We start from the raw sequence: 24,211 nt of genomic DNA on the forward strand, positions 1-24,211 counted from the left end.
CTTCCTCCTCCTCCTCCCCCTCCCCCTCCCCCTCCCCCTCCCCCTCCCCTTCTTCTTCTTCTTTCTTCTCCTTCTCCTTCTCCTTCTCCTTCTCCTTCTTTTTTTTTTTTGAGACAGAGTTTCACTCTTGTTGCCCAGGTTGGAGTGCAATGGCACTATCTTGGCTCACTGCAACCTCTGCCTCCTGGGTTCCAGCGATTCTCCTGTTGCAGCCTCCTGAATAGCTGGGACTACAGGCGCCTGCCACCACGCCTGGCTAATTTTTTGTATTTTTAGTAGAGATCGGGTTTCACTATGTTGGCCAGGCTGGTCTCGAACTGCTGACTTCATGATCTGCCCCCCTCGGCCTCCCAAAGTGCTGGAATTACAGACGTGAGCCACCGTGCCTGGCTAAATTTTGTTTTCACCATGTTGGCCAAGGTGGTCTCAAACTCCTGACCTCAGGTGATCCACTGGCCTTGGCCTCCCAAAGTGCTGGGATTATAGGCATGAGACTCCGTGCCAGGCCCCGTCCCTCCTTCTGAACAGGAGTGTGCTCTGCCGTTCTCCTGTCCTTGTACTGCTTTGTATGTTGGATGTGTGCATGCATATGTGTGTGTGTGTAGAAATGGGACAGAGATAACTTGTCTCTGTCTCTCTTTTATTTTGTAGCTCATAGGTCTCTGAATCAAGAGAAGCTGCATCTGGACCTGATATAGAAGAGACTATTAGAGATCCTGGGCTTGAGGCTGATTCCATGTCAGATGGGTCACTTAGGTGGTCTCCCTTCGGAAGGGGATGCATTTATTTTGCATATGGAAGAAAATGCAAAGGCAGTATTTGTAAGGAAGAGGGCAGACGGGGGAAGATTTTATAATTGTTCAAAAACATTCACTGGGCTGGGTGCGGTGGCTCATGCCTATAATCCCAGTGCTTTGGGAGGGTGAGGCAGGAGGATCACTTGAGGCTGAGTTTGAGACCAGCATGGGCAACATAGTGAGACCCTATCTCTACAAAAAATAAAACAATAAAAAAAAATTAGCTGGGCGTGGTGGTGCTTGCCTGTAGTCATAGCTACACGCTGAGGTGGGAGGATTGCTTAAGCTCAGGAGGTAGAGGCTGCAGTGAGTTATGATTGCACCATGCACCCATGCACTCCAGCCTGGGCAACACAAGAAGACACTGACTCTAAACAACCAACAAAACAAAATCACATGTATTCACTGGCCCTCTCTTTGGGGACCTGCTATATGTTAGGCAGAGATTTAGACCCAACATGGTGGTACCACCTGACATGGCGGGCCCCTTGTCGGGACTTTACCCGCTGAGACTTCCTGCTAGGACTTTTCAGTGCACGAAAAGCACCCTGAGCTCGCCAAAACTCCCCGCTCTGCTCTGCGCAAACTCCTGGACACGTCATTCCTCAGAAATCGAAACCTAACTCAGGAAACCGAAACCTACAGACCCCGCCTACCTCGCCCTATAAAAGGCCGGATACCTGCCCTGCCTGCGACTTCCTCGGCCCTCCTCCTAGGGGACCGGTGAACCTCGCCCGCAAGCCCAATAAAGGCTACCTCTGTTCTCATCTGCCTCATGTCTTCTTGCTCAGCTCCCCATTACATTGGTGCCGAAACCTGGGAGGAGACCCCTCCCCGGACCCCTGCCGGTTCGGGCAGGCTCTCCTCTCCCCGAGCCAGGACCTCCTCTCTGAGCCGGGAGACGTTTTACCAAATCCAAGACTCAGTTCGATCACTCCTGGGTAAGTTTTCCCCCCGTCCTGCAGGCTCCAGAAGTCCATGCCCAAAAACGCGGCCGCGTCAGGGCTTCCCCCGTCCATCACTTGTGACCTTGGCACCGGGGACTAGGAGACGTCTGACCTCCCTGGAAGCTGCCATACCCTGCACTCCGCGTGGCAGTGAGAGGATGCGCCCATTGCCTCCAGACTGCTCGCCTCAGGATCATGGGGGCTGCCCAGTCCAAACCAGACCCAAAATCCCTCTGGGGTGCCTCTTGGCTAATTTCCAGACTTTAGGTCTCAGCCAAGACCTAAAACGAAAGCGGCTTATTTTCTTCTGCACAGTGGCATGGCCGCAGTATAAATTGGATAATCAGTCTCAGTGGCCTGCAGAAGGCACTCTAGACTTTAACATCCTCATAGATCTGACCAACTTCTGCAAGAGACTAGGCAAATGGTCCGAGGTACCCTATGTTCAGGCCTTTCGGGACTTGTGCTCCTGCCCAGACCTCTGTGCGCAATGTTTGTTGGCCCAGGTCTTGCTCGCGAAATCTACTTCCTCAAGCAAGGAAAAGGACGATTCTTCCTCTTTCTCTGAGCCCCCGATACTCTTTCCCTACCCCTCCTTCAGTCCCCCGCTCAACCTCCCCCTTACCCTGACCCGTCGTCGTCTCCGTCCTTGTCGGCGCCACCCCTTCCCTCCACTCCTCCTGTGTCCCCACCAAACCTGACGGACCCTGTCTCTCCTGCCTGCTCCTCCTCCTCCTGCTCGCCTGTCTCAGCCCATACCCGGTCCAGGACTGACCTCCTGTGCCCCTTGCGGGAAGTGGCAGGCGCCGAAGGAGTGGTCCGGGTCTATGTGCCGTTTTTGCGGGCAGACCTGTCTAAGATTGAAGAGCATGTAGTCTCTTCTCAGCCACCCCACTCTGTATATCAAAGAGTTCAGATACCTATGCCAGCATATGACCTCACCTGGCATGATCTCCATGTCATTATGACCTCAACCCTGTCCCCTGAGAAACGGGAGCATATCCTAGCAGCAGCCAGGAAGCATGATGACCAGGTTCATTTAACTGACCCTGCCATGCCAGTCAGCACCAAGGCGGTGCCCTCTGCCGAGCCTGGCTAGGACTACCAGGTTGGGCAGGCAGGCTGCTGCCACCGAGACATGATGGTCCAGTGCCTTCTTGCCAGCATGCAGGCAGCCTCCAATAAGTCAGTCAACTTTGATAAATTAAAGGAGGTAGTCCACGGCTCAAATGAAAATCTGGCCGTTTTTCTTAACCGACTGACTGAGGCACTCATTCAGTACACCCGCCTTGACCCTGCCTCCCCCGCAGGAGGAACCGTCTTGGCTACGTACTTTATTTCTCAGTCGGCTCCAGATAGCTGGAAAAAATTTAAAAAGGTGGAGGACGGCCCTCAAACTCCCATCCAGGATTTAGTCAAACTGGCCTTCAAGGTCTACAACTCCAGGGAGGAAGCAGCTGAGGCCCAGCAACAGGCCAGGCTAAAACAGAAGGTACAACTCCAAACCCAGGCCTTGGTGGCAGCCCTGAGGCCGGCAGGCTCCAGGAGTTCTCAGAGAGGAGGTACTCCCCGAGCGCCACCTGGTGCCTGCTTCAAGTGCAGCAACAAAGGCCACTGGGCCAAGCAGTGCCCCAACCCTAAGGAACCAACTCGCCCCTGTCCAAGCTGTGGGCAGATGGGCCATTGGAAGTCAGACTGCCCCAACCTGAGGACGGTCGCTACGCCTCCACATGACGACCCTCCTCCAGGTACTGGAGGCGTCTTCCAGCTCCTCGACACCGACAAAGATTGAAGAGGCCCAGACTCAGGAACCACTCTTACTCTCGCCGAGCCCAGGGTTATGCTCCAGGTAGCGGGTAAGTCCATAGCCTTCCTTATGGACACGGGGGCTACCTACTCTGTTTTGCCTTCCTTCAGTGGCCCCAGCCATCCCTCTGTTGTCAGGGTCATGGGAATTGATGGCACTCCCTCCATCTACCGCCAGACTCCTCCTCTGTCTTGCCGCCTGGATGGCTCCCTCTTCTCGCGCTCATTTCTTATCATTCCTTCATGCCTAGTCCCCTTGTTAGGACGAGACCTCCTCTCTAAGCTAGGGGCCTCAGTTCACTTCCGGCCCAACCCCTCCCCGCACCTCGCGCTCCTCCTTCCCCTCCTCTCACCTGATAAACCCCACCAGGCTGACACCCCACTCCTGTTTCCGGTCCCCATTAACCCTAAGGTGTGGGACACCTCCACCCTGATCATTGCCCAGCACCATACTCCAGTCCGCATCCAGCTGAAGGACCCCTCCAAGTTTCCCTCTAGACCCCAGTTCCCTATCTCCCTTGAGCACCAACAGGGACTAAAACCCATCATCACATGCCTGCTCCAGCAGCACATTCTAGTCCCTGCCAACTCACCATGCAATACTCCTATCCTGTCTGTAAAGAAAAGCTCCGGGGCCTACCGCCTCATGCAGGATCTACGCCTCATCAATGAGGCAGTAGTCCCCACCTTTCCAGTTGTTCCTAACCCATATACACTTCTCTCGCGCATTCCCCCTGATACCACTCATTTTACTGTCCTTGACCTAAAGGATGCCTTCTTCACCATTCCCCTGCATCCCGACTGACACTTTCTTTTTGCCTTTACATGGGAAGATCCAGACACTCATATTTCTTCCCAGCTGACTTGGACTGTTTTGCCTCAAGGGTTCCAAGATAGCCCCCATTTTTTTGGACAGGCACTGGCACAGGATGTTAGCCTCTGTCCCCTTACCCACAGCACACTATTGCAATATGTAGATGACTTATTACTATGTAGTCCCTCCTGGGAGAGCTCCCTTGCAGATACTGCTACACTTTTAAATTTTCTTGGTGACCGAGGTTATCGGGTTACCCCGGCCAAGGCTCAGCTTTGCACCCCTTCTGTCACCTACCTAGGTATACTCCTCAGACCCACTACAAAAAGCCTCACGGCGGATAGAATAAGCCTCATTGAAACTCTCCAGCCTCCTCAGGATGCGGAAGAGATCTTGTCCTTCCTAGGACCGGTAGGGTATTTCAGGCATTGGATTCCCAACTTCGGGGTCCTAGCCAAGCCCCTCTACCAGGCTGCCAAGGAAGCGCCCACCGGACTGCTGTCCGATCCCTTATTGGTTGCCAACTCTTTCAAGAAGCTTCAGGACTGTCTCCTTTCTGCCCCTGCTCTCTCTCTCCCCAACCCCCTTCGGCCTTTCCATCCATTCACTGAGGAGCGCCAAAAGGTAGCTACTGGCCTCCTAGCCCAGCCGGTTGGATCCACATACCAGGCTGTGGCCTATCTCTCCAAGCAGTTAGACCCCATGGTCCAGGGCTGGCAACCTTGTCTGCGAGCCCTGGCGGCTGCCACAGAACTTACCAAGGAGGCCCTCAAGCTCACCCTAGGACATTCTCTTACTGTCTACTCTTCTCACCAACTGTCAGATCTCATCACACACAAGTGTCTCAGCCACCTCACCCTGTCCCGGCTTCAACAGTTTCACCTGCTATTCATTGAAAACCCTCACATCACCCTTACCACCTCATCCCCTCTAAACCCTGCTACCCTCTTGCCCACTCCAGGGTGCGATTCCGCCCCCGCATATTCCTGCCTGGAGGTTCTCACCACCTTGCCGCCCTCCCACCACAGTCTTTCCGAACAGCCATTAGAACACCCAGACCATACCCTGTTCGTGGACGGGAGTTCTGTTTTAACCTCTGATGGCTGCCAGCAGGCGGCCTACGCTGTTGTAACAGCAACCCAGACGGTCGAAACCAGGCCCTTGCCTTTAGGCACCACCTCCCAGAAGGCTGAAGTCACTGCCCTTACTCGTGCCCTACTCCTCTCCAAAGGGCAGAGGGTTAATATCTACACAGACTCTAAATATGCCTACCTTATTGCACAGACCCACTCCCTTCTCTGGCAAGAGCGTGGGTTCCTTACCACCAAAGGGATGCCAGTAGTCAATGGACCACTTATAAAGAGGTTGCTTGATGCTCTCCAGGCCCCCAAGGAGGTAGCCATCATCCACTGTAAAAGCCACCAGCATTCTAAGGATCCTGTGTCGCAGGGTAACAACCTAGCTGATTCCACCGCACGGGCCACCGCCCTCACTTCCTCCCCTACCCCAGCGCCTTTACTCTTTCTTTCCCCCACATATTCCCCCGACTACTCTCCCCAGGAACTTCAAACCCTGATGGCCCATCCCAGTGCTACCCAGAGCGAGGATGGGTGGGTGTTCATTGACAGCTGAGTAGCGCTCCCCCAGACTCAGGCAGTGTGTATACTGACCGACATACACCACTCTCTCCACATAGGGCCTAAGGCTATGTATAACTTCCTGGGGCCCATCCTTCACCTCCCCTCACTGCAGGCCCAAATTAGGAAGGTACATCAGTAATGTGCCACCTGTTCGGCCGTTAACCCCCAAGGTAGGCTCAGGCACCCAGGGCCCACTCATCAGCTAAGGAGCCACCAGCCAGGGGAAGATTGGAAACTTGATTTTACCCACATGCCCCGCCATAAAAAATTCCGCTACCTGCTGACCTTGGTTGACACCTTCTCAGGATGGATCGAGGCTTTCCCCATCACCTGAGAAACTGTGGAGTTCGCGGCAACCACTCTCCTAGAGCACATCATCCCCAGGTTTGGTCTCCCCCGAACCATCCAATCAGACAATGGTCTGGCCTTCATTTCTAAACTCACCCAGCAGGTGGTGGCCGCACTCCAGATTACCTGGAAGCTCCACATTCCCTACCATCCACAGTCATCTGGAAAGGTAGAACGGCGCAAACAGTCTCCTTAAACTACATCTAACCAAACTCACTCTAGAAACCTGCCTCTCGTGGGTGACTCTCCTTCCCTTGGCTCTCACTCGTCTTAGGGCAGCTCCGCGGGCCCCCACAGGGCTCAGCCGTTTTGAGCTGCTGTACAGACGCCCATTCCTCTTCCAGGAGCTGCCAGCCCTCTCCCCTTCCTTAGGCTCCTACCTCCCTTACTTAACCCTCCTTCGCGAGCTTCTGAGAAAACACGCGGACTGGTGTCTCCCTGCACCCGCTTCCCCAACCCTTGAGAATCCCACCGTCACAGTACCTGGAGACCTGGTCCTGGTCAAGCAGCTGCAACCCCAAGCCTTATCTCCATGGTGAGAAGGACCATACACCGTAATCCTCACCACTCCCACCGCTGCCAAGCTCCTTGGTCTTCCCTTCTGGTATCACCTGTCCCAGCTGAAAAAGGCGCCCACCCAACATGATTACAATTGGACCATTCAGGTTGTTACCCCTACCAAGTTATGACTCATGCACGCAGGTAACGACCCTCTGCCTAACCTTCCTCGGCCACCTAGTCCTCCTGAGTCTAGGTGAGACTCCTGCCCAAACTCCCCCCACCAATCCATTCCAGTGGAGGTTCTACCTTTCCGAGACCTAGACCCAGGGAAATCACATGAGCTCCCTCACCGTAGCCACAGTAGACTGCCAACCCCAGGGGTGCCAAAGCCAAGTAACCTTTAATTTCTCCTCCTTCAACAGTGTGCTCCGTACTTGGCGGCACCCAGCCATTTGTTTCACATATGATCAGACATACGATGCCTGTCGATCTACTTGGTTGAAACCAATGGAGGCTTCCCTTACTACTACTGCAACATTCACTCGGCCATACAGGACACCAAAGAAACTCTCTGGCAGCAGCCCACTTCCTCCGTGCGGCTGACTACAAACCTCAAGTCTATCTTTTTCCTCGCCATCCCTGACCCTTGGGCATCAGGGGTTGAGGCCTGCCTTTACCGAGGGCAGAGTGAGTCTTATCCCATGGCCCAACTCAGGATCTTTAAGGCCTACATCAGGGTCGTAAGCAGCCTTGTCAGCCTGGCCGCTGACATCAGACAACAGGAGGAAGTCATCTCAGCTCTAGTCGACCCAGGCAGCAAGCCCCAGGACAGCAGCAACCCTTTTTCCTTGCTAACCTTAGTCAGGGAAGGGGCTCAAGTGGTACACATGGCCGGGGTACACAACATCTCTCGCTGTTTCCTGTGTGCAGCCTTGAATAAGCCCCCACTGGTTGCAGTACCCTTACCCAGCCCTTTTAACTCCTCTAACCTAACCCTCTCCTCCCCTCTCCCCGGCCGGACCCCAGGAGAAGTCCCCTTGTTTCAAGACCCGCTTAGGCAACAATTCCCCTTTTGCTACTCCACCCCCAATGCTTCCTGGTGCAACCAGACAGGATCTGCACCTCTAAATCTAACCGCCCCTCCAGGTGGGTATTTTTGGTGCAATTCCACCCTGTCAAAAACCCTCCATGCCCCCAACACTGCCCTATGCGTTCCCATCTTCCTAGTCCCCAGCCTCACCCTGTACAGTGAGGCCGAGCTATCCTCCCTCCTGCCCTCTGCCCGCCCCGCCAGGCAAGGGCAGTATTCCTTCCATTGATGATCGGGGTCTCTTTAGCCTCATCCCTGGTAGCCTCCGGCCTAGGAACCGGAGCCCTAACTCATTCTGTCCAGGCCTATCAGGACCTTTCAGCCCGATTACAGGTAGCAATCGAAGCTTCTGCGGAGTCCTTGGCTTCCCTCCAACGGCAGATCACCTCAGTCACCCAGGTGGCAGCCCAGAACTGTCAGGCACTCGACCTCCTTACAGCCGCTAAGGGCGGCACCTGCATGTTCTCAATGAAGAATGTTGCTACTACATCAGTGAATCAGGACTAGTAGAAACCAATCTCCTCACTCTAGAAAAGATTCAGGAAGGGCTCCACCAGAGAAACCTCAGATCAGGGCCCTCATTTGGGTGGTGGCAGTTGTCTATAGCTGGTTGGGTCCTACCCTTTCTAAGCCCCTTACTAATCATTGGCTTCTTGCTACTCATAGCTCCCTGTGTCCTCCGCTTCGTCCAGGACCACATAAAGGAAGTCTCCCGGGTCACTGTCAATCAGATGCTACTCCACCCCTATACCTGAGTTCTGACCTCCGAAGAACCCCACAATGACCTATACCAGCAGGAAGCAGCCAGAGGAACACGTCGCCCCTTTTTCTTATTAGAAAGAGGTCGGAATGTTAGGCAGGGACCTAGACCCAACATGGCGGTACCACCTGACATGGCGGGCCCCTTGTCGGGACTTTACCCGCTGGGACCTCCTGCTAGGACTTTTCAGCGCGCGAAAAGCACCCTGAGCCCGCCAAAACTCCCCGCTCTGCGCAAACTCCTGGGCACCTCATTCCTCAGAAACCGAAACCTACAGACCCCGCCTACCTCGCCCTACAAAAGGCCCCTGATACCTGCCCTGCGTGTGACTTCCTCAGCCCTCCTCCTAGGGGACCAGTGAACCTCGCCCGCGAGCCCAATAAAAGCTACCTCTGTTCTCATCTGCCTCGTGTCTTCTTGCTCGGCTCCCCATTACATTACACTATATAGAATGGTTTTAAGTCCCCAGTTCACTGACATCAGGTTTGGCTATATGGCTTGCTTTAGACCATGAACTTTGAGTGGAAATGACATGTGCCACTTCCAAGAGGAAGCTTTAAGAGCCGTCATGGGGTCTGCTACCTTTCCTCTCTTCTGTGTCTGGAGACGAAAAGTTTCAGCTTGAGGCTTTTCCTTCAGACTGGGCTCTGGAATGAAGATAGCATAGAACAGAGCGGTCCCATGGAGGACATGGATGTGAGAAATCAGCATGGTGTTGTGAGTCCCTGAGAGGTGGAGGTTGCTGTTATGCAGCCTAACTGGATCCCAGCCGATAGATGCAGCCTCCCTGTGGGCTGCAGATGCTCCTCTGTTCAGGTATCCTTTCCCATCACCATGACAACTGACACACCATAAGGAGCTATGCTGATGTTAGGAAGTCTCCGCCTTTGCCCCTCTTCAGAGCTCTTCACCCTCAGGTCCTAACCAGTGAGCCTATTTCTTTCTTTTTTTTTTTTTTTTTTGAGATGGAATCTTGTTCTGTCACCAGGCTGGAGGGCAGTAGTGCGATCTCGGCTCACTGCAACCTCTGCCTCCTGGGTTTAAGCAAATATCGTGCTTCAGCCTCCTGAGAAGGTCTCGAACTCCTCACCTCTGGCCATCCTCCTGCGTTGGCCTCCTAAAGTGCTGGGATTACAGGCATGAACCACCGCACCCAGCGAAGCTGAGTCTTCTTGATTCTTGCTGGCATTTGGCAACTAGTAGCAGCTGCTCACAGGAATTGTAAAAACATCTGGTGGCGCCCAGACCTTCTAACATCAACATGGTGCCTAGTAAATATCAATCTCACATGCATCCTGAGACGCATTAAAAAGAAGTTGTCTGGGTGCAGCACACCAACATGGCACAAGTATACATATGTAATAAACCCGCACGTTATGCACATGTACCCTACAACTTAAAGTATAATAATAACAAAAAAAAAAAAAAAAAAAGAAGTTGTCCAGGCCGGGTGCGGTGGCTCACGCCTGTAATCCCAGCACTTTGGGAGGCCAACGGGGTGGATCACCTGAGGTTAGGAGTTTGAGACCAGCCTAGTCAACATGGTGGAACCCCATCTCTACTTAAAAGAAAAAAAAAAAAAGTCTGGGCGCGGTGGCTCACGCCTGTAATCCCAGCACTTTGGGAGGCTGAGGTGGGCGGATCACGAGGTCAGGAGATCGAGACCATCCTGGCGAACATGGTGAAACCCCGTCTCTACTAAAAAATACAAAAAATTAGTCAGGTGTGGTGCCAGGCGCCTGTAGTACCAGCTACTCAGGAGGTTGAGGCAGGAGAATGGCGTGAACCCGGGAGGCGGAGCTTGCTGTGAGCCGAGATCGCGCCACTGCACTCCAGCCTGGGCCACAGAGCCAGACTCCGTCTCAAAAAAAAAAAAAAAAAAAAAAAAAAAAATTAGCCAGGTGTGATGGTCACGCCTGAAAACCCAGCTACTCGGGAGGCTGAGGCAGGAGAATTGCTTGAACCCTGGAGGCAGAGGTTGCAGTGAACTGAGATCGTGTCACTGCACTCCAGCCTGGGCGACAAGAGCGAAACTCCATCTCAAACACAAAACAAAACAAAAAGAATCCTAACAGTAAGTGAAAATTCTGAATTAGTTTGTGTATGTGTATTGCTGCATATAACAGAGACCCAAATTAACTGTGACTTAAATAGTTTTTTTTTTTTTGAGATGGATTCTCGCTCTGTCACCCAGGCTGGAGTGCAGTGGTGCGATCTTGGCTCACTGCAAGCTCCGCCTCCCAGGTTCATGCCATTCTCCTGCCTCAGCCTCCTGAGTAGCTGGGACCACAGGCGCCTGCCATCATGCCCGACTAGTTTTTTTGTAGTTTTAGTAGAGATGGGGTTTCACGGTGTTAGCCAGGATGGTCTCCATCTCCTGACCTCGTGATCCACCCACCTGGGCCTCCCAAAGTGCTGGGATTACAGGTGTGAGCTACCATGCCCGGCCTGAAGACATATTTTCTATAAGGAAATGGGTAGATTTTAATGAACAATACCCCTTTTGTGGGCAGATTCCTAAGTCCCAGGCCCTCACAAGGGGTCAGTGGGCCTGGAGATGCCAGCTCCCGGCTGCCAGAGGCACTGCTCCTCCAGGGCCACTTCAGCCCACTTTTGATCACTAAGAATCCCAAGAAAGGCACAGGGAATTTCCTTTCTTACTGCCCATGGAACCTGTTGTCACTAGACATCCTGAAACATACTTTGGGAAACTGTGTCCAAAGACCCTTCTAGTTTCAAATCTGTGGATCCAGGGGTCTCCGCTGAACCTTATCTGATGCCCAAACTCCCACCCATTCACTCCTAACCAGAACACAGAAGACGACCTGGTGCCAAAATGAAAGCTTTAATGAGTGTTACTCCTAGACAGTCATGTCTCAGCCGCTGCCAGCCTCCATTGTCCCAGCTCTCTTAGCTGGGCGACAGGTTAGCTAGTTGCTGAGGGGTAGGGATCTGGAGTCTAAAGAGCAGAGCCAGGCAAAAGGAGGTACAGGAAGCCCCCAATGGGGGCTGGGCTCCCGGAGTGTGGTGCTGGGGGTCATGGGTTTCAGGCCGGCCCCTCTTCAGGTATTCCTAGCAAAGCCGCCAGGGGCTCCAGGGGTGTGGGGGTCCCCATGGGCACAGGGTGGGTACGTTCATGCTTGCGCAGGTCGCTGGCACTCAAGAAGGCCTTGGGACAATGGGGGCAGGTGTAGGGGCGCACTGAGCTGTGAGTGCGGCTGTGTTTCCGCAGCCCAGCCCGGTCAGAGAAGCTCTTGCCACACTGGGTGCAGGGGAAGGGCCGGAGCTCCGGGTGTGAGCGCTCGTGCCGACGCAGCAGTGTCATTGTGGAGAAGGTCTCCTTGCACTCTCGGCACACAAACTGGGGAGGCTTCTCATCAGCCTCCTCACCCCCCACCTCGCCTGCCCCTTCCAGGGGACCAGGAGCCTCCCGGATGCCGGCATCTTGGCATTCCACATGCTCCACCGTCATGCCCACCACCTGCCACTGTGTGGCCATCACACCACCTGACTCCGGGGGCAGCCCTAGCAGCCCTGCTGGAGGGTCCCCTAGCCCCGCCCCTGCTGCCGGGGTGGCTGAGCCCTCGCCTGCCACGCCCACAGGCAGCGCCAACCCCACCACCAGCTCCTGTGCAGGGGGCGCCCCCGCGGCCTCACTGCTTCGATGGGTCCGCTCGTGCTTCCTCAGGCTCGATGACACCACAAAGGACTTTCCGCACGCGTTACAGTGGAAGGGGCGCTCCCCCGAATGCACCCGGCTGTGCTTCGTGAGGCTGGCACGCTCGGCAAAGGCTCGCCCGCACTCCTCGCAGCGGAAGGGCCGCTGGCCAGAGTGCACCAGCGCGTGCCGCTTGAGGTCCCAGGACGCCACGAACGTCTTGTCACACTGCAGGCACTTGAATGGCCGATCGCCGGTGTGCACGCGCCGGTGCATGGCCAGGTCAGCCGGCTGCCGGAAGTCCTTGCCGCACTTCTCGCAGTGGTACGGCTTCACTCCCTCATGCGCGCGCTGGTGGCGCCGGAAGCTCGAGGGGTCGGAGAACATACGGCCGCAGCGTGGGCACAGGAAGGGCTTCTCCCCCGAGTGTGTGCGCTCATGGCTCTGGTAGGAACTGAGCTGCGTGAAGCCCTTGCCGCAGGCCGGGCAGCGGTAGGGCTTCTGTGCTGCGTGGATGCGCTGGTGGCACGTGAGAGAGGATGAGCGGGAGAAGCTCTTCCCGCACTCGGAGCAGAGGAAGGGGCGCTCGCCGGTGTGGGACCTGCAAGTGGAGGACTCGGCATGAAGGTGACAGACCCCATAACCTGACCCCACTGCCTATCTGGGCTGTACTTTAGGGGTTCCCCAACCATCCGTGGGGGCCTAGGTTTAATCCCCTAAGAGCCACATTGCTGCACCCCAGAGAAAGAAGACTTCAGGCTGGCTGGGTGTCTATTCCAAAGACCCGTCTCTGCACATTAAAGACCAAGATATGGGCCGGGCACGGTGGCTCATGCCTGTAATTCCAGCACTTTGGGAGGCCAAGGCCAGCGGATCACGAGGTCAGGAGATTGAGACCATCCTGGCTAACATGGTGAAATCCAGTCTCTACTAAAAATACAAAAAATTAGTCGGGCGTGGTGGCAGGCGCCTGTAGTCCCAGTTATTCAGGAGGCTGAGGCAGGAGAATGGCGTGAACCCGGGAGGCGGAGCTTGCAGTGAGCCAAGATCGTGCTACTGCATTCCAGCCTGGACGGCAGAGCAAGACTCCATCTCAAAAAAAAAAAAAAAAAAAAAAAAAAAAGACCAAGATATGGCCAGGCGCGGTGGCTCACGCCTGTAATCCCAACACTGTGGGAGGCCGAGACAGGCTGATCACCTGAGGTCGGGAGTTCAAGACCAGCCTGACCAACATGGAGAAACCCCGTCTTTACTAAAAATACAAAATTAGCCGGGCATGGTGGCGCATGCCTGTAATCCCAGCTACTCGGGAGGCTGAGGCAGGAGACTCGCTTGAATCCGGGAGGCAGAGGTTGCGGTGAGCCAAGATCACACCATCGCACTCCAGCCTGGGCAACAAGAGCGAGACTCCGTCTCAAAAAACAAACAAACAAAGAAAACCCCCCAAAAACCAAGATATGCATCCCCTGCCTTTTTTTCCCCCTGTTCCCCAGGCTGGAATGCAGTGGCCTGATCATGGCTCACTGCAGCCTCGACCTCCTGGGCTCAGGCCATCCTCCCACCTTAGCCTCCCAAGTACCCGGGACTAGAAGTATACATCCCCACGCTCGGGTAATTTTTTTATTTTTATAGAGACAAGGCTTGCTATGTTGCCCAGGCTGGTCTTGAACTCTTGGGCTGAAGCGATCCTCCTGCCTCCTCCCAAAGGGTTGGAATTATAGGCGTGAGCTATTGTACCCAGCCTAGAAACGTGTCATTAATGTAGAGGCTGAGAAAAAAAAATCACCTAGATAAACCTAGCCCCACTCACAGCTCCTGGTCTCCACCAAAGACCCTCAGAACTGCCCAACTCCAAACCCCACCCTTTCCAGCTGGCCTGGAATGGAGGCCAATCTGACCCAATCCCATTATCAGGGCTCCACCTCGAGGCGGTTGCCACCTCTGCCCAATCACGGGCATCAATTTCTCCCACATGCCTAGCCCCTCCCCTTGGATCTGCCCCACCCACCTTCCCATTGGCTCACTTTACCCTGAGACTCAACCCCAGGCCCATTGGCTGCAGCAACCCTGTCGCGTCGCCCCGCCCCAGAAGGCACCCTCACCGCTCATGGTTGCGGAGGTCCTTTAGCTCCGCGTAGGCTTTGCCGCAACGCTCACAGCTGTAGGGCCGCAGGCCAGCGTGAGTACGCCGGTGCTTGCGGAACACTGAAGGGTCAGCAAAGCTCTTGCCGCAGTCAGCGCAGGCATAGGGCCGCTCGCCCGTGTGGCCGCGCTGGTGGATCTTGAGCTTGGAGAGTGCGCCATAGGCCTTGGGGCAGTGCGCACAGCGGAAGGGCAGTTCGCCAGCATGGGAGGCCAGGTGCACGCGCAGGCACACGGGCTGCATGAATCGGCGGCCGCACTCGGGGCACGGAAAGGGCTTCTCCCCCGTGTGACTGCGCCCGTGGCTGCGCAGCTCGGGTGCCGTCTTGTAGGCCTTGGGGCACAGCGGACACGCATAGGGCCTAGGCTTAGCCGCGGAGCCTGCCACCTTGTCCCCACTGGCTTCCTCTGCCTTAGCTTCTGTCTCCGGCTTTGGCTTCACCTCAGCCACCTCCTCAGAGCAGTCTGCTGGCCCATGTGTGGCAGCGTGGCGCGCTGCCCTGGGCGCATTTGGAAATGTCTTGGTACAGGACAGGCACTTGTAGCGGCGGCCGGAGCGCTTGTAGCCGGGAGCTGGGGACCGGGCCTCTGCAGCCTCCACTTCCATGGCCTTGGTGAATGGAGTTTCCCTGCAAGAGAAGCAAAGTTAGACCAAAGCCACATACCTTCGCCACTCTTCAAGGCCTCAGAGAGAACCCTATCTCATCTGCATTTCTCACCTCAGAACCCCCACATCCTTCCTGCCCAGCATTCCTGGCTGACACCCTGTGTTCGTTTCCTCCCTGAACTGCTCATTGAAGAAAGGAGTTGGACCAAGTGACCGCACAGCCACTAAGAAAGGAGGCTGGGGGTCACAAAAGATTCACCTATACTTCCCTCCTCAACCTCCGGGCTTTTCCAAACACTGTGGCATTCCCGGAGGTCCAGGTTCCATCTGTCTCACCATCTTCCTTCTTCAGCTCAGTGTCCAAGAACTATGCCAGGATCAGGATGAAGAGTGTACCCAGACGTGGGCCTGGCCTGAAGGTCTCCAAGCACCCAGAAAAGACAGACCTGGGACCAGAAAAGGGCTGAGCCAATGGGCTAAATCTGGTAGCTGGCACTGTCTGGAAGTGACAGGTCCCCAGCGTCTGTGTTTTCTTTCCTCCTCTGAATGGTTAGCCCCTCAGAGACAGCAACTGTTCACACAGAATTCTGCCCTTGCACAGCTGTACGGGCCTCCGCCCCAGACTGGAATCTGTCCACCCTCTGCTCTGGAATCCCTGTTGGCCTGTTCCCACAACTCTGGTAATGAAGAATCACTCTCAAGGCAGCCTGAGCCATTGCTAGCAGCTAGAAGCCTGTTTCTGAGTCATAACTGATATATCTGATCTAACGTGACCTCCTGGCATACCAGCTCTAGCTGAGATCCCTACTTTCTGGTCCAGAACCCAGACGCCCTCCACCCAGCTGCTCCTGGGGATCATGGCTGGGAGGAAACAGGATTAACGGCTGTATTAGTCTTAACACCAGCTCATCCTCCCTGGGGGATGAAGGGAAGAGGATTAGGGCAGATCCACTTAAGGAGTGCTCAGCAGCTGCTGCTAGGGGAAGGGGTCTGAGGAGTGGGGGCTGCAGGGAGCCAGGTGTGCCCAGAGGCTAGGAGGCCTACGTTCTACTTCCAGCCTGGTGGATTACTATGAGACCTCAGTGAAATGAGTGTTGTTTATAGGCCTATTTCCTCATCTGGACACCTTAGGGGTTGGTGGCTTCTAAGTTATGACACTGGGGTTGAGGAGGAGGAGGAAACTGAGCTGAGCCATGAGGGTGCTAGGGGAAATACAGAGACTCAGGGCCCCTTATGCCAGGAAAAGGTGGGAGAAACAGCTTACCTGGTTGACCCAGGGAGGACACAGGAGCCCCTGAGGCATGGCAAGGGCCACATCCTTAAGAGTCAGCACCCTTCTGCCTGAAGTCCCGGCCTCAGGCCTGCACACTGCCCTCCCTCCCCAACCCCATGCAGCCGGTCTTCTCCCAGAAGTACTGTATGATGTTTCCTGTTCCCTGCTTAAGAAATTTCCATGGCTTCCACCATAGCATGCAAATCCCCAGGTCCTTCCTGCTTGTCCCAAATCTGACAAGTCCTTCACTGGAGCCCCACTTCCACCAGGAGGCTCCTCAAGCATCTCCCCTTTAGGTTTGGCCCCAATCCCACAAAACTCCATTCTATTCTCACTTGGTAATTTCACTTTTCCCGCTAAATCCTGGGGCTTAGCCAGGTGTGGTGGCATGCACCTGAAGTCCCAGCTACGTGGGAGGCTGAGGCAGGAGGATCCCTTGAGCCCAGGAGTTCGAGGCTGCAGTGAACTATGATCGTACCACTGCACTCTAGCCTGGGCAACCTGGCGAGACCCCATCTCTACTAAAAATAAAAATTAGCCAGGTGTGGTGGCATGCGCCTGTAGTCCTGCCTACTTGAGAGGCTGGGGTGGGAGGACTGCTTGAGCCCAGGAGTTCAAGACTGCACCACTACACTCCAGCCTAGGAGACGGGGCAAGACACTGAATCAATCAATCCATCCATCCATCCATCCATCCATCCATCCATCCATCCATCCATCCATCCTGGGGCTTGAAGATGAGTTAAAGGGATTGAATTCTAACCTTCCTGATGACTTGAATTCTTCCTACAGTTTCCAAAGGATCCCTCCCTATTTCTGGATGAGGTACTCACTACCTCTCTTCCAGACGGTTTCTGGAGAGTCTGCCTGATAAAAGTTCCTCCTTAATAAAAATGATAGCTCGGGCCAGGTTCAGTGGCTCACACCTGTAATCCTAGCACTTTGGGAGACCAAGGCGGGTGGATCGCTTGAGCCCAGGAGTTCAAGACAAGGCAGGTGGATCCCTTGAGCCCAGGAGTTCAAGACCAGCCTGGGCGATATAGCAAAATCCCATTTCTACAAAAAATACAAAAATTAGCCAGGCATGGTGGTGCATGCCTGTACTCCCAGCTACTCAGAAGGCTAAGGTAGGAGGAATGCTTGAGCCCAAGCAGATTGACGTTGCAGTAAGCCAAGATCGTGCCACTGCACTCCAGCCTGGCAACAGAGTGAGACCCCATCTCAAAAATAAATAAATAAATAAAAAATAAAAAAGCGCACATTTACTGAGCACTTGCCTACCAGGCACTATCCTAAACTCCTTATGTGTATTAGCTTGCTTACCCTTCATGGCAACCCCATGAGGAAAGTTCTATTATTCCATTTTCACAGATAAGGGAACCGAGGTCCAGAGAAATGGTTCAGTATTTTGTTAAGTGCCCAGTCCCTGAAGCCAAACTGTCTGGCTTCAAATTTTGCCTCCATCACTTCCCAGCTGATGTGACCTTGTGTAATGTACTGCATGTCTCAGAACCTCAGTTTTCTAATCTGAAAAATGGAGGTAATGATAGTACTTACCTGACAGGGTTGCGTGAGGAATGAATGAGTCAAGAATAATTACTGTCCTCAATTATCAGAGAGTCTTCTCAGAGCTGGACACATTGCTGGGTGTGCTAGTTTATTTGATTTAATGTCTTATAGCTTCCTGAGATAGGGATTCTTGTTCCTACTTTACAGAGGAATAAATTGAGGTTCCAAGTGTTAAGTGACTTGCCCATGGTCCCTCAATGGGTAACCTAAGCAGCTGGGACTTCAGTCCAGGTGTTTAATTTGCCTTAAGTTGCTGGGGTCTTGCTCAGTGGTCTGGGGCCTCTTAGGCTTGTCTGCTGCCTTGGCCAGCCCCGCAGTGACCAGAACCCTGGGCTCAGGTCATACCTGTGTCTTCTCTCATCCTTGCAGAACTGCCTTGAGACCCTGTCCGGCACCCTTTATGTCTCTGCTTCCCTCTCAGAGGGCTTGACCCAGTGGTTCTGAGCTCTGGCCCTTCTACTGCCTCTTGCCAGCTCTGGGTCTCAGCCTCCCTATCTGTGAGTCAGACACCAGGTAGCTGGAGGGGCAAATCCCTCCTGCCACAGCACTTCCCAGGGGAAAAGGTAGGGGAGTACCAGGTTGGTCTCAGCATGTGCCCAGCTACACAAAGAGGCCAGGTAGCCTAGGTTTCTGTCTAACATCCCACCATTAAAAATGTGTGTGTGTGTGTGTGTGTGTGTATATGTATATATATTTTTATTTTTTTTAAAGAGCTTGAGGTAGGCCTCAGGAATCTGTATTTTAAATACACTCTGGATCATTCCAGCCAATACTTTCGTTTGTTTGTTTGGTTTTGAAACATGGTCTCACTCTGTCACTTAGGAGTGCAGTGGTGCAATCATGGCTCACTGCAGCCTTGACTTCCCAGACTCAAGCAATCCTCCCATTTCAGCTTCCCAAGTAGCTGGGACTACAGGCATGCACCACCATGCCTGGCTAATTTTTTTTTTTTTTTTTTTTTTTTGAGATGGAGTCTTGCTCTGTCACCCAGGCTGGAGTGCAGTGGCCGGATCTCAGCTCACTGCAAGCTCCTCCTCTCGGGTTCACGCCATTCTCCTGCCTCAGCCTCCCGAGTAGCTGGGACTACAGGCACCCGCCACTTCGCCTGGCTAGTTTTTTTTTTTTTTTTTTTTTTTTGAGACGGAGTCTCACGCTGTTGCCCAGGCTGGAGTGCAGTGGCGCGATCTCGGCTCACTGCAAGCTCCGCCTCCTGGGTTCACGCCATTCTCCTGCCTCAGCCTCCCGAGCAGCTAGGACTACAGGCGCCCGCCACCGCGCCCGGCCAATTTTCTGCATTTTTAGTAGAGACGGGGTTTCACTGTGGTCTCGATCTCCTGACCTCGTGATCCGCCCGCCTCGGCTAGTTTTTTTTTGTATTTTTTAGTAGAGATGGGGTTTCACCGTGTTAGCCAGGATGGTCTCGATCTCCTGACCTCGTGATCCACCCGTCTCGGCCTCCCAAAGTGCTGGGATTACAGGCTTGAGCCACCGCGCCCGGCCGCCTGGCTAATTTTTATTTTATTTTTAGTAGAGATGAAGTCTTGCTATATTGCCTGGGCTGGTCTAGAACTCCTGAGTTCAAGTGATCCTCCCACCTCAGCCTCCCAAAGTGCTGGGATTATAGGTGTGAGCCACCGTGCCTGGCCCAACCAATACTTAAGAACCAATCACACATCCTTAGGTCTCCACAAGCTCTTAGGAGAGGAGCATTTTAAATGTTCACTACACCTCTTTTTCAGATATTGAGATTAAGGCGCCCACAAAGGAAAAAACATACACAAGGGCACACAGCTGGTCAAGGAGCCAGACTCAAACCCAAGTCTCCAGGCTCCTGGGCAGGACTCTCAACCAGTCTCCATTCTCTCCCCCAGGTTGAATCATGACACTTCCCACTGCTCCCAGGAAAAAGACCAGTATCTTTTCCATAGCCAGCATAGCCCCAAACCATCTAAATCCTGCCTACCCGGGCAGATCACTTGAGGCCAGGAGTTTGAGACCAGCCTGGCCAACATGGCGAAACCCCATCTCTACTAAAAATACACACACACACACAAAACCCTGCCTACCTCACCTCCCACTCCTCTCCCCGGCCCACTGGGCTCTACACACAGAGGCCCCCTTTCTTCTCCTCAAAGAGCTAAATTCCTTCCCACCTCAGGGCCGTGGCACTAGCAGTTCCCTCTGTCTGAGCCACTCTTCTCCCAGGATCTTTGTGTAGCTGTCTTTTTGGTTTTATTTGGATCTCAGCTCCCAGTCACCTCCTCAAAAAGAGCTTTCTTGACCACCTTTCCTTTTCCCCCACTTTTAATATTTCTAATTTTTTCCTTTTTTAACCAACCAAGGAGCACAACCTTTCCAATGCTATCTTTACCCTGATAATCGCCTTCTGTCTACTCCTCTTTTTTTTTTTTTTGACAGAATTTCACGATTATCTATAAGCAATTCTCCTGCCTCAGCCTCCTAAGTAGCTGGGACTACAGGTGCCTGCCACCACGCCCGGCTAATTTTTGTTATTTTTAGTAGAGATGGAGTTTCACCATGTTGGCCAGGATGGTCTCGATCGATTGACCTCATGATCCGCCCACCTTGGCCTCCCAGAGTGCTGAGATTACAGGTGTGAGCCACCGCACCCGGCCCTTTTGTTTCTTTTTTTTTTTTTTGAGATGGAGTCTCACTCTGTCACCCAGGCTTGAGTGCAATGGTGCAATATCTGCTCACTGCAACCTCTGCCTCCTGGGTTCAAATGATTCTCCTGCCTCAGCCTCCTGAGTAGCTGGGATTTATAGGCACCCGCTACTACATCTGGCTCATTTTTGTATTTTTAGTAGAGACAGGATTTCACCATGTTGGCCAGGCTGGTCTTGAACTCCTGACCTCAAGTGATCCACCCACCTTGGCCTCCCAAAGTGCTGGGATTACAGGCATGAGCCACCACGCCCGGCCCTCTTTCCTTTTTAAAAATTGATATATTTATTTATTTATTTATTTATTTTTGAGACAGAGTTTCGCTCTTGTTGCCGAGGCTGGAGTGCAATGGCACGATCTCTGCTCACTGCAACCTCCGCCTCCCTGGTTCACAAGATTCTCCTGCCTCAGCCTCCCCAGTAGCTGGAATTACAGGCGTCCACCACCATGCCCGGCTAATTTTTTGTATTTTTAGTAGAGATGGGGTTTCACCATGTTGGCCAGGCTGGTCTCGAACTCCTGACCTCCACTGATCCACGGCCTTGGCTTCCCAGAGTGCTGGGATTAGAGGCATGAGTCACCATACCTGGCTTATTTTTATTTATTTTATTATTTATTATTATTTTTTGAGACAGAGTCTCACTCTGTTGCCCAGGCTGAAGTGCAGTGGCACGATGTCGGCTCACTGCAACTTCTGCCTTCCGGGTTCAAGCAATTCTCCTGCCTCAGTCTTCCAAGTATTTGGGATTACAGGTGCCTGCCACCAAGGTCAGCTAATTTTTTGTATTTTTAGTAGAGATGGGGTTTCGCCATGTTGGCCAGGCTGGTCTGGAACTCCTGACCCCAGGTGATTCACCCGCCTTGGCCTCCCAAAGAGATGGGATTACAGGTTTGAGCCACCATGCCCCGCCTATTTATTTTAATTTATTTATTTTCTTTGAGAGAAAGTCTTTGTTGCCTAGGCTGGAGTGCAGTGGCTGGATCTCAGCTCACTGCAACCTCCACCTCCTGGGTTCAAGTGATTCTCCAGCCTCAGCCACCCGAGTAGCTGGGATTACAGGCGAAAGCCATCACACCTGGCAAACTTGTGTATTTTTAGTAGAGACAGGGTTTCACCATGTTGGCCAGGCTGGTCTCGAACTCCTGGCCTCAAGTGATCCGCCTGCCTCGGCCTCCCAAAGTGCTGGGATTACAGGCGTGAGACACCGTGCCTGGTCTTTATTTTTATTTAGAGATCAGGTCTCACTCTGTCACCCTGGAGTGCAGTGGCTCAATCATAGCTCACTTCAGCCTGGAACTCCTGCACTCAAGCAATCCTCCTGAGTAGCTAGGACTACAGGCACCCACCACCACACCTGGCTAATTTATTAAAAATTCTTTGTATGTAGAGATAGAGGTCTCACTATGCTGCCCACACTGGTCTCGAGAACTCCTGGCTTCAGGTGCTCCTCCACTTCGGCTTCCTAAAGTGCTGTGATTACAGGCATGAGCCACAGGGACCAGCCCCCTCCTCTCTAATTTCCTTTATGGTGTCATCTGGACAATACTCCTTGCAAGCTTACCATGGGCAAGGTATCATTCTAAGCATTTTGTGCGTAATACTCAACTACTCAAGCCAATTCCACAGCTGCCTAGAAGTTCGTTATGAGTGAATGTTTGTGTTCCCTGTCTGTTCATATATTCAAATTCTAACTCTCATCGTGACTGTATTTGGAGATAAGGCCTTTATGGAAGTAATTAAGGTTGAATGACATCATAAGGGTATGACCCTGGTCCAACAGGATTAGTGTTCTTATGAGAAGTGACACCACAAAGAAACAAGCTAACTAGTCACCGTCCCAGCCAGTGTTCAAATCCCAGACACCTGCTCTCTGAGCCCTGACTATTGCTTTGCTAGCATTACACATCTTATGGTTTGGCTGTTAATTCTCCATCTCCAGCACCAGAGTCCAGGCTGGCAAAGAGCTAGGAAACCGATCATCTGCATCGTCTACATCCAGAACCCTGTGTGGTGACCCAAAACAAATGGAAGGAATCAACCTCAGATGAAATTTGAACCCAGGTCTGTAGCCTCTGCCTCCTGCACAGTAGGAGTTTGTGAGAATGTCCACCAATAACTGTTTATTAACTGAATTCTTCCACCTTTCCAAGTCCACAAGGCCCAATTATTGCCCCAATATCCCACAGTGGACTCCCTGTCGTGGCGATGAAGCCTTGCTTTGCCTCACTACTGGCTTAGGAACCGGATGAAGTTCTATTGTCTCACTAGGCAAGCAGAGATTCAATTTCCAAAAATCCTAGGCTAGGACCCTGGGGCAGGGATGAGGAGAAAAAGGAGGCACCTCAATCTTCCCATCTCTAAACAAGCAGTCACCACACAGGCCTCACGGCCAGGAGTGATCTAGTGAGCAGATGAACCCTGCAGAAATGAGCGCTAATCATCTCCTAGGCCGCCAACCCGGCCAGTTCACAACCTGATCCCAACCTACTTTTGCCTCAGCTCCAGCGACAGAGTCCTCCTCCCGGCAGCGACCGAACCTCCAGCCACAATTCTCAACCCTCCGCCTCTAGATGCAGTTTCCTGGGCTCTGGAGCCCTTGCCTGCCTTCTCCAACGGGAAAGCCCCTTTACATTCTTCAAGAACCCCCTTCCCCAGTGCCCTCAGGAATACTTAATGGCAGGAGAGAGGTAAGGGCCCCACGCCGCTCTGGGCCTCAGTTTCCTCATCACTAAAATGGGGTCCCTGAAGTTTGTGGGAGTTTGAAGGGCGGTGGGGCCTACGAAACGCGCCGAGGAGCCGAGAGTTGCAGAAACCCGGAGCTCCTCGCTCCTCGCAACCGTCTGTACGCTGCGCCCCCGCCAGCCAGGCAGTCCCTGGAGGGCAGGACCCTGGGTTGACTTGTGTCGTTTTGAGCCTCGGAAAACGTGGCCTCGGGGGACGTAGCAACCAGGACTGAACGAAGGATGCGGGGATGAACAAATGAATGGACGGAGGGCCGAATGCGGGACAAAGGCTTGCAAGATGGCGTTCTCTAGGACCGCGAGAGTGGTGGCCCGGCCTCGGCCGGGGAGGGGGCCGCCGGCGCCGGGGACCTTGCAGCGCGGGCCGCGCGGCCGGGACAAAAGCCCGCAACATGGCGGGCTCTAGGACCCCCGGGCCCGCACCGAGCCGGAACGGCAGCCGCGCGGGCCGAGCCTGGGTGTCCGTCCGCAGCCCAGAACCGCGGAGACAGTCGGCGGGTTCTAGGACCTGCTGGGCCCGCAATGCGCCCAGGGCCGCTCACCGCCCGCCCCGCCCGCGCTGCTCGCGCTGGACCAACCCAGTCCGCCCTCGGCGCCCGCAGGGAAACTGAGGCCAGCTCGGATTGCGGCCGCGTGGGGTCCGCCCGGGGCCCTCGCGGCTTCCCGCCGGCGTTTCCTACCTGATGAGACTTGGGCTGACCCAGTGCTGTCGGCGTCGGCTCCTCGCACTGACGGAGCCCGGATCCTGCCAAAGAGGGGCCGGCGCTAGGACCCAGCGGGGGGCGGGGAGGCGGGACCGGTGGCCCGGCGAGCGGAAGTGAGGGACCTTCCTC

At 53.9% G+C, this 24,211-nt stretch overlaps 2 protein-coding genes across 8 annotated transcripts; one reads left to right on the forward strand and one right to left on the reverse strand.

The window, feature by feature from the left end:
- The first annotated feature begins 2,644 nt into the window (after positions 1–2,644).
- LOC105482948 (uncharacterized) lies at positions 2,645–9,104 on the forward strand. 5 transcript variants are annotated; one of them, XM_071084432.1, is made up of 4 exons: positions 2,645–3,600; positions 6,697–6,887; positions 7,276–7,540; positions 8,610–9,104. In XM_071084432.1, exon 1 carries the CDS (start codon positions 2,883–2,885, stop codon positions 3,534–3,536), a length of 654 nt encoding a protein of 217 aa, XP_070940533.1. In that variant the 5' UTR covers positions 2,645–2,882; the 3' UTR covers positions 3,537–3,600; positions 6,697–6,887; positions 7,276–7,540; positions 8,610–9,104. The 5 variants fall into 5 exon arrangements, 4 of the variants coding, with proteins under 4 accessions (XP_070940533.1, XP_070940532.1, XP_070940531.1 ...); XM_071084431.1 differs by having other exon boundaries at positions 6,725–6,887; XR_987951.2 differs by lacking the exons at positions 6,697–6,887; positions 7,276–7,540 and having other exon boundaries at positions 2,645–3,236; positions 3,493–3,600.
- Positions 9,105–11,532: 2,428 nt separating this feature from the next.
- On the reverse strand, positions 11,533–24,190 carry LOC105482949 (zinc finger protein 668). Of its 3 annotated transcripts, none has more exons than XM_011743445.2 (3): positions 24,059–24,190; positions 14,464–15,132; positions 11,533–12,962 (listed from the first exon to the last, which is right to left on the reverse strand). In XM_011743445.2, the coding sequence occupies exons 2-3, from the start codon at positions 15,108–15,110 to the stop codon at positions 11,750–11,752; spliced, it is 1,860 nt and encodes a 619-aa protein (XP_011741747.2). In that variant the 5' UTR covers positions 15,111–15,132; positions 24,059–24,190; the 3' UTR covers positions 11,533–11,749. The 3 variants fall into 3 exon arrangements, with proteins under 3 accessions (XP_011741747.2, XP_070940542.1, XP_011741748.2); XM_071084441.1 differs by lacking the exon at positions 24,059–24,190 and adding an exon at positions 23,126–23,214; XM_011743446.3 differs by lacking the exon at positions 24,059–24,190 and adding an exon at positions 15,370–18,910.
- Between the last annotated feature and the right edge of the window lie 21 nt (positions 24,191–24,211).

This window comes from Macaca nemestrina, chromosome 18, assembly GCF_043159975.1.
Source record: "Macaca nemestrina isolate mMacNem1 chromosome 18, mMacNem.hap1, whole genome shotgun sequence".
In the NCBI taxonomy this organism is placed as follows: domain Eukaryota; kingdom Metazoa; phylum Chordata; class Mammalia; order Primates; family Cercopithecidae; genus Macaca; species Macaca nemestrina.

What these genes read in the sequence shown, in the direction of transcription:
- LOC105482948 (XM_071084432.1), top strand. Translation starts at nt 2,883, where the DNA reads ATGATGGTCCAGTGCCTTCTTGCCAGCATGCAGGCAGCCTCCAATAAG.
- LOC105482949 (XM_011743445.2), bottom strand. Translation starts at nt 15,110, where the DNA reads ATGGAAGTGGAGGCTGCAGAGGCCCGGTCCCCAGCTCCCGGCTACAAG. An exon ending in GACCTCCGCAACCATGAGCG is followed by an intron (nt 12,963 to 14,463) that starts GTGAGGGTGCCT and finishes CTCCACTTGCAG; the next exon opens with GTCCCACACCGGCGAGCGCC.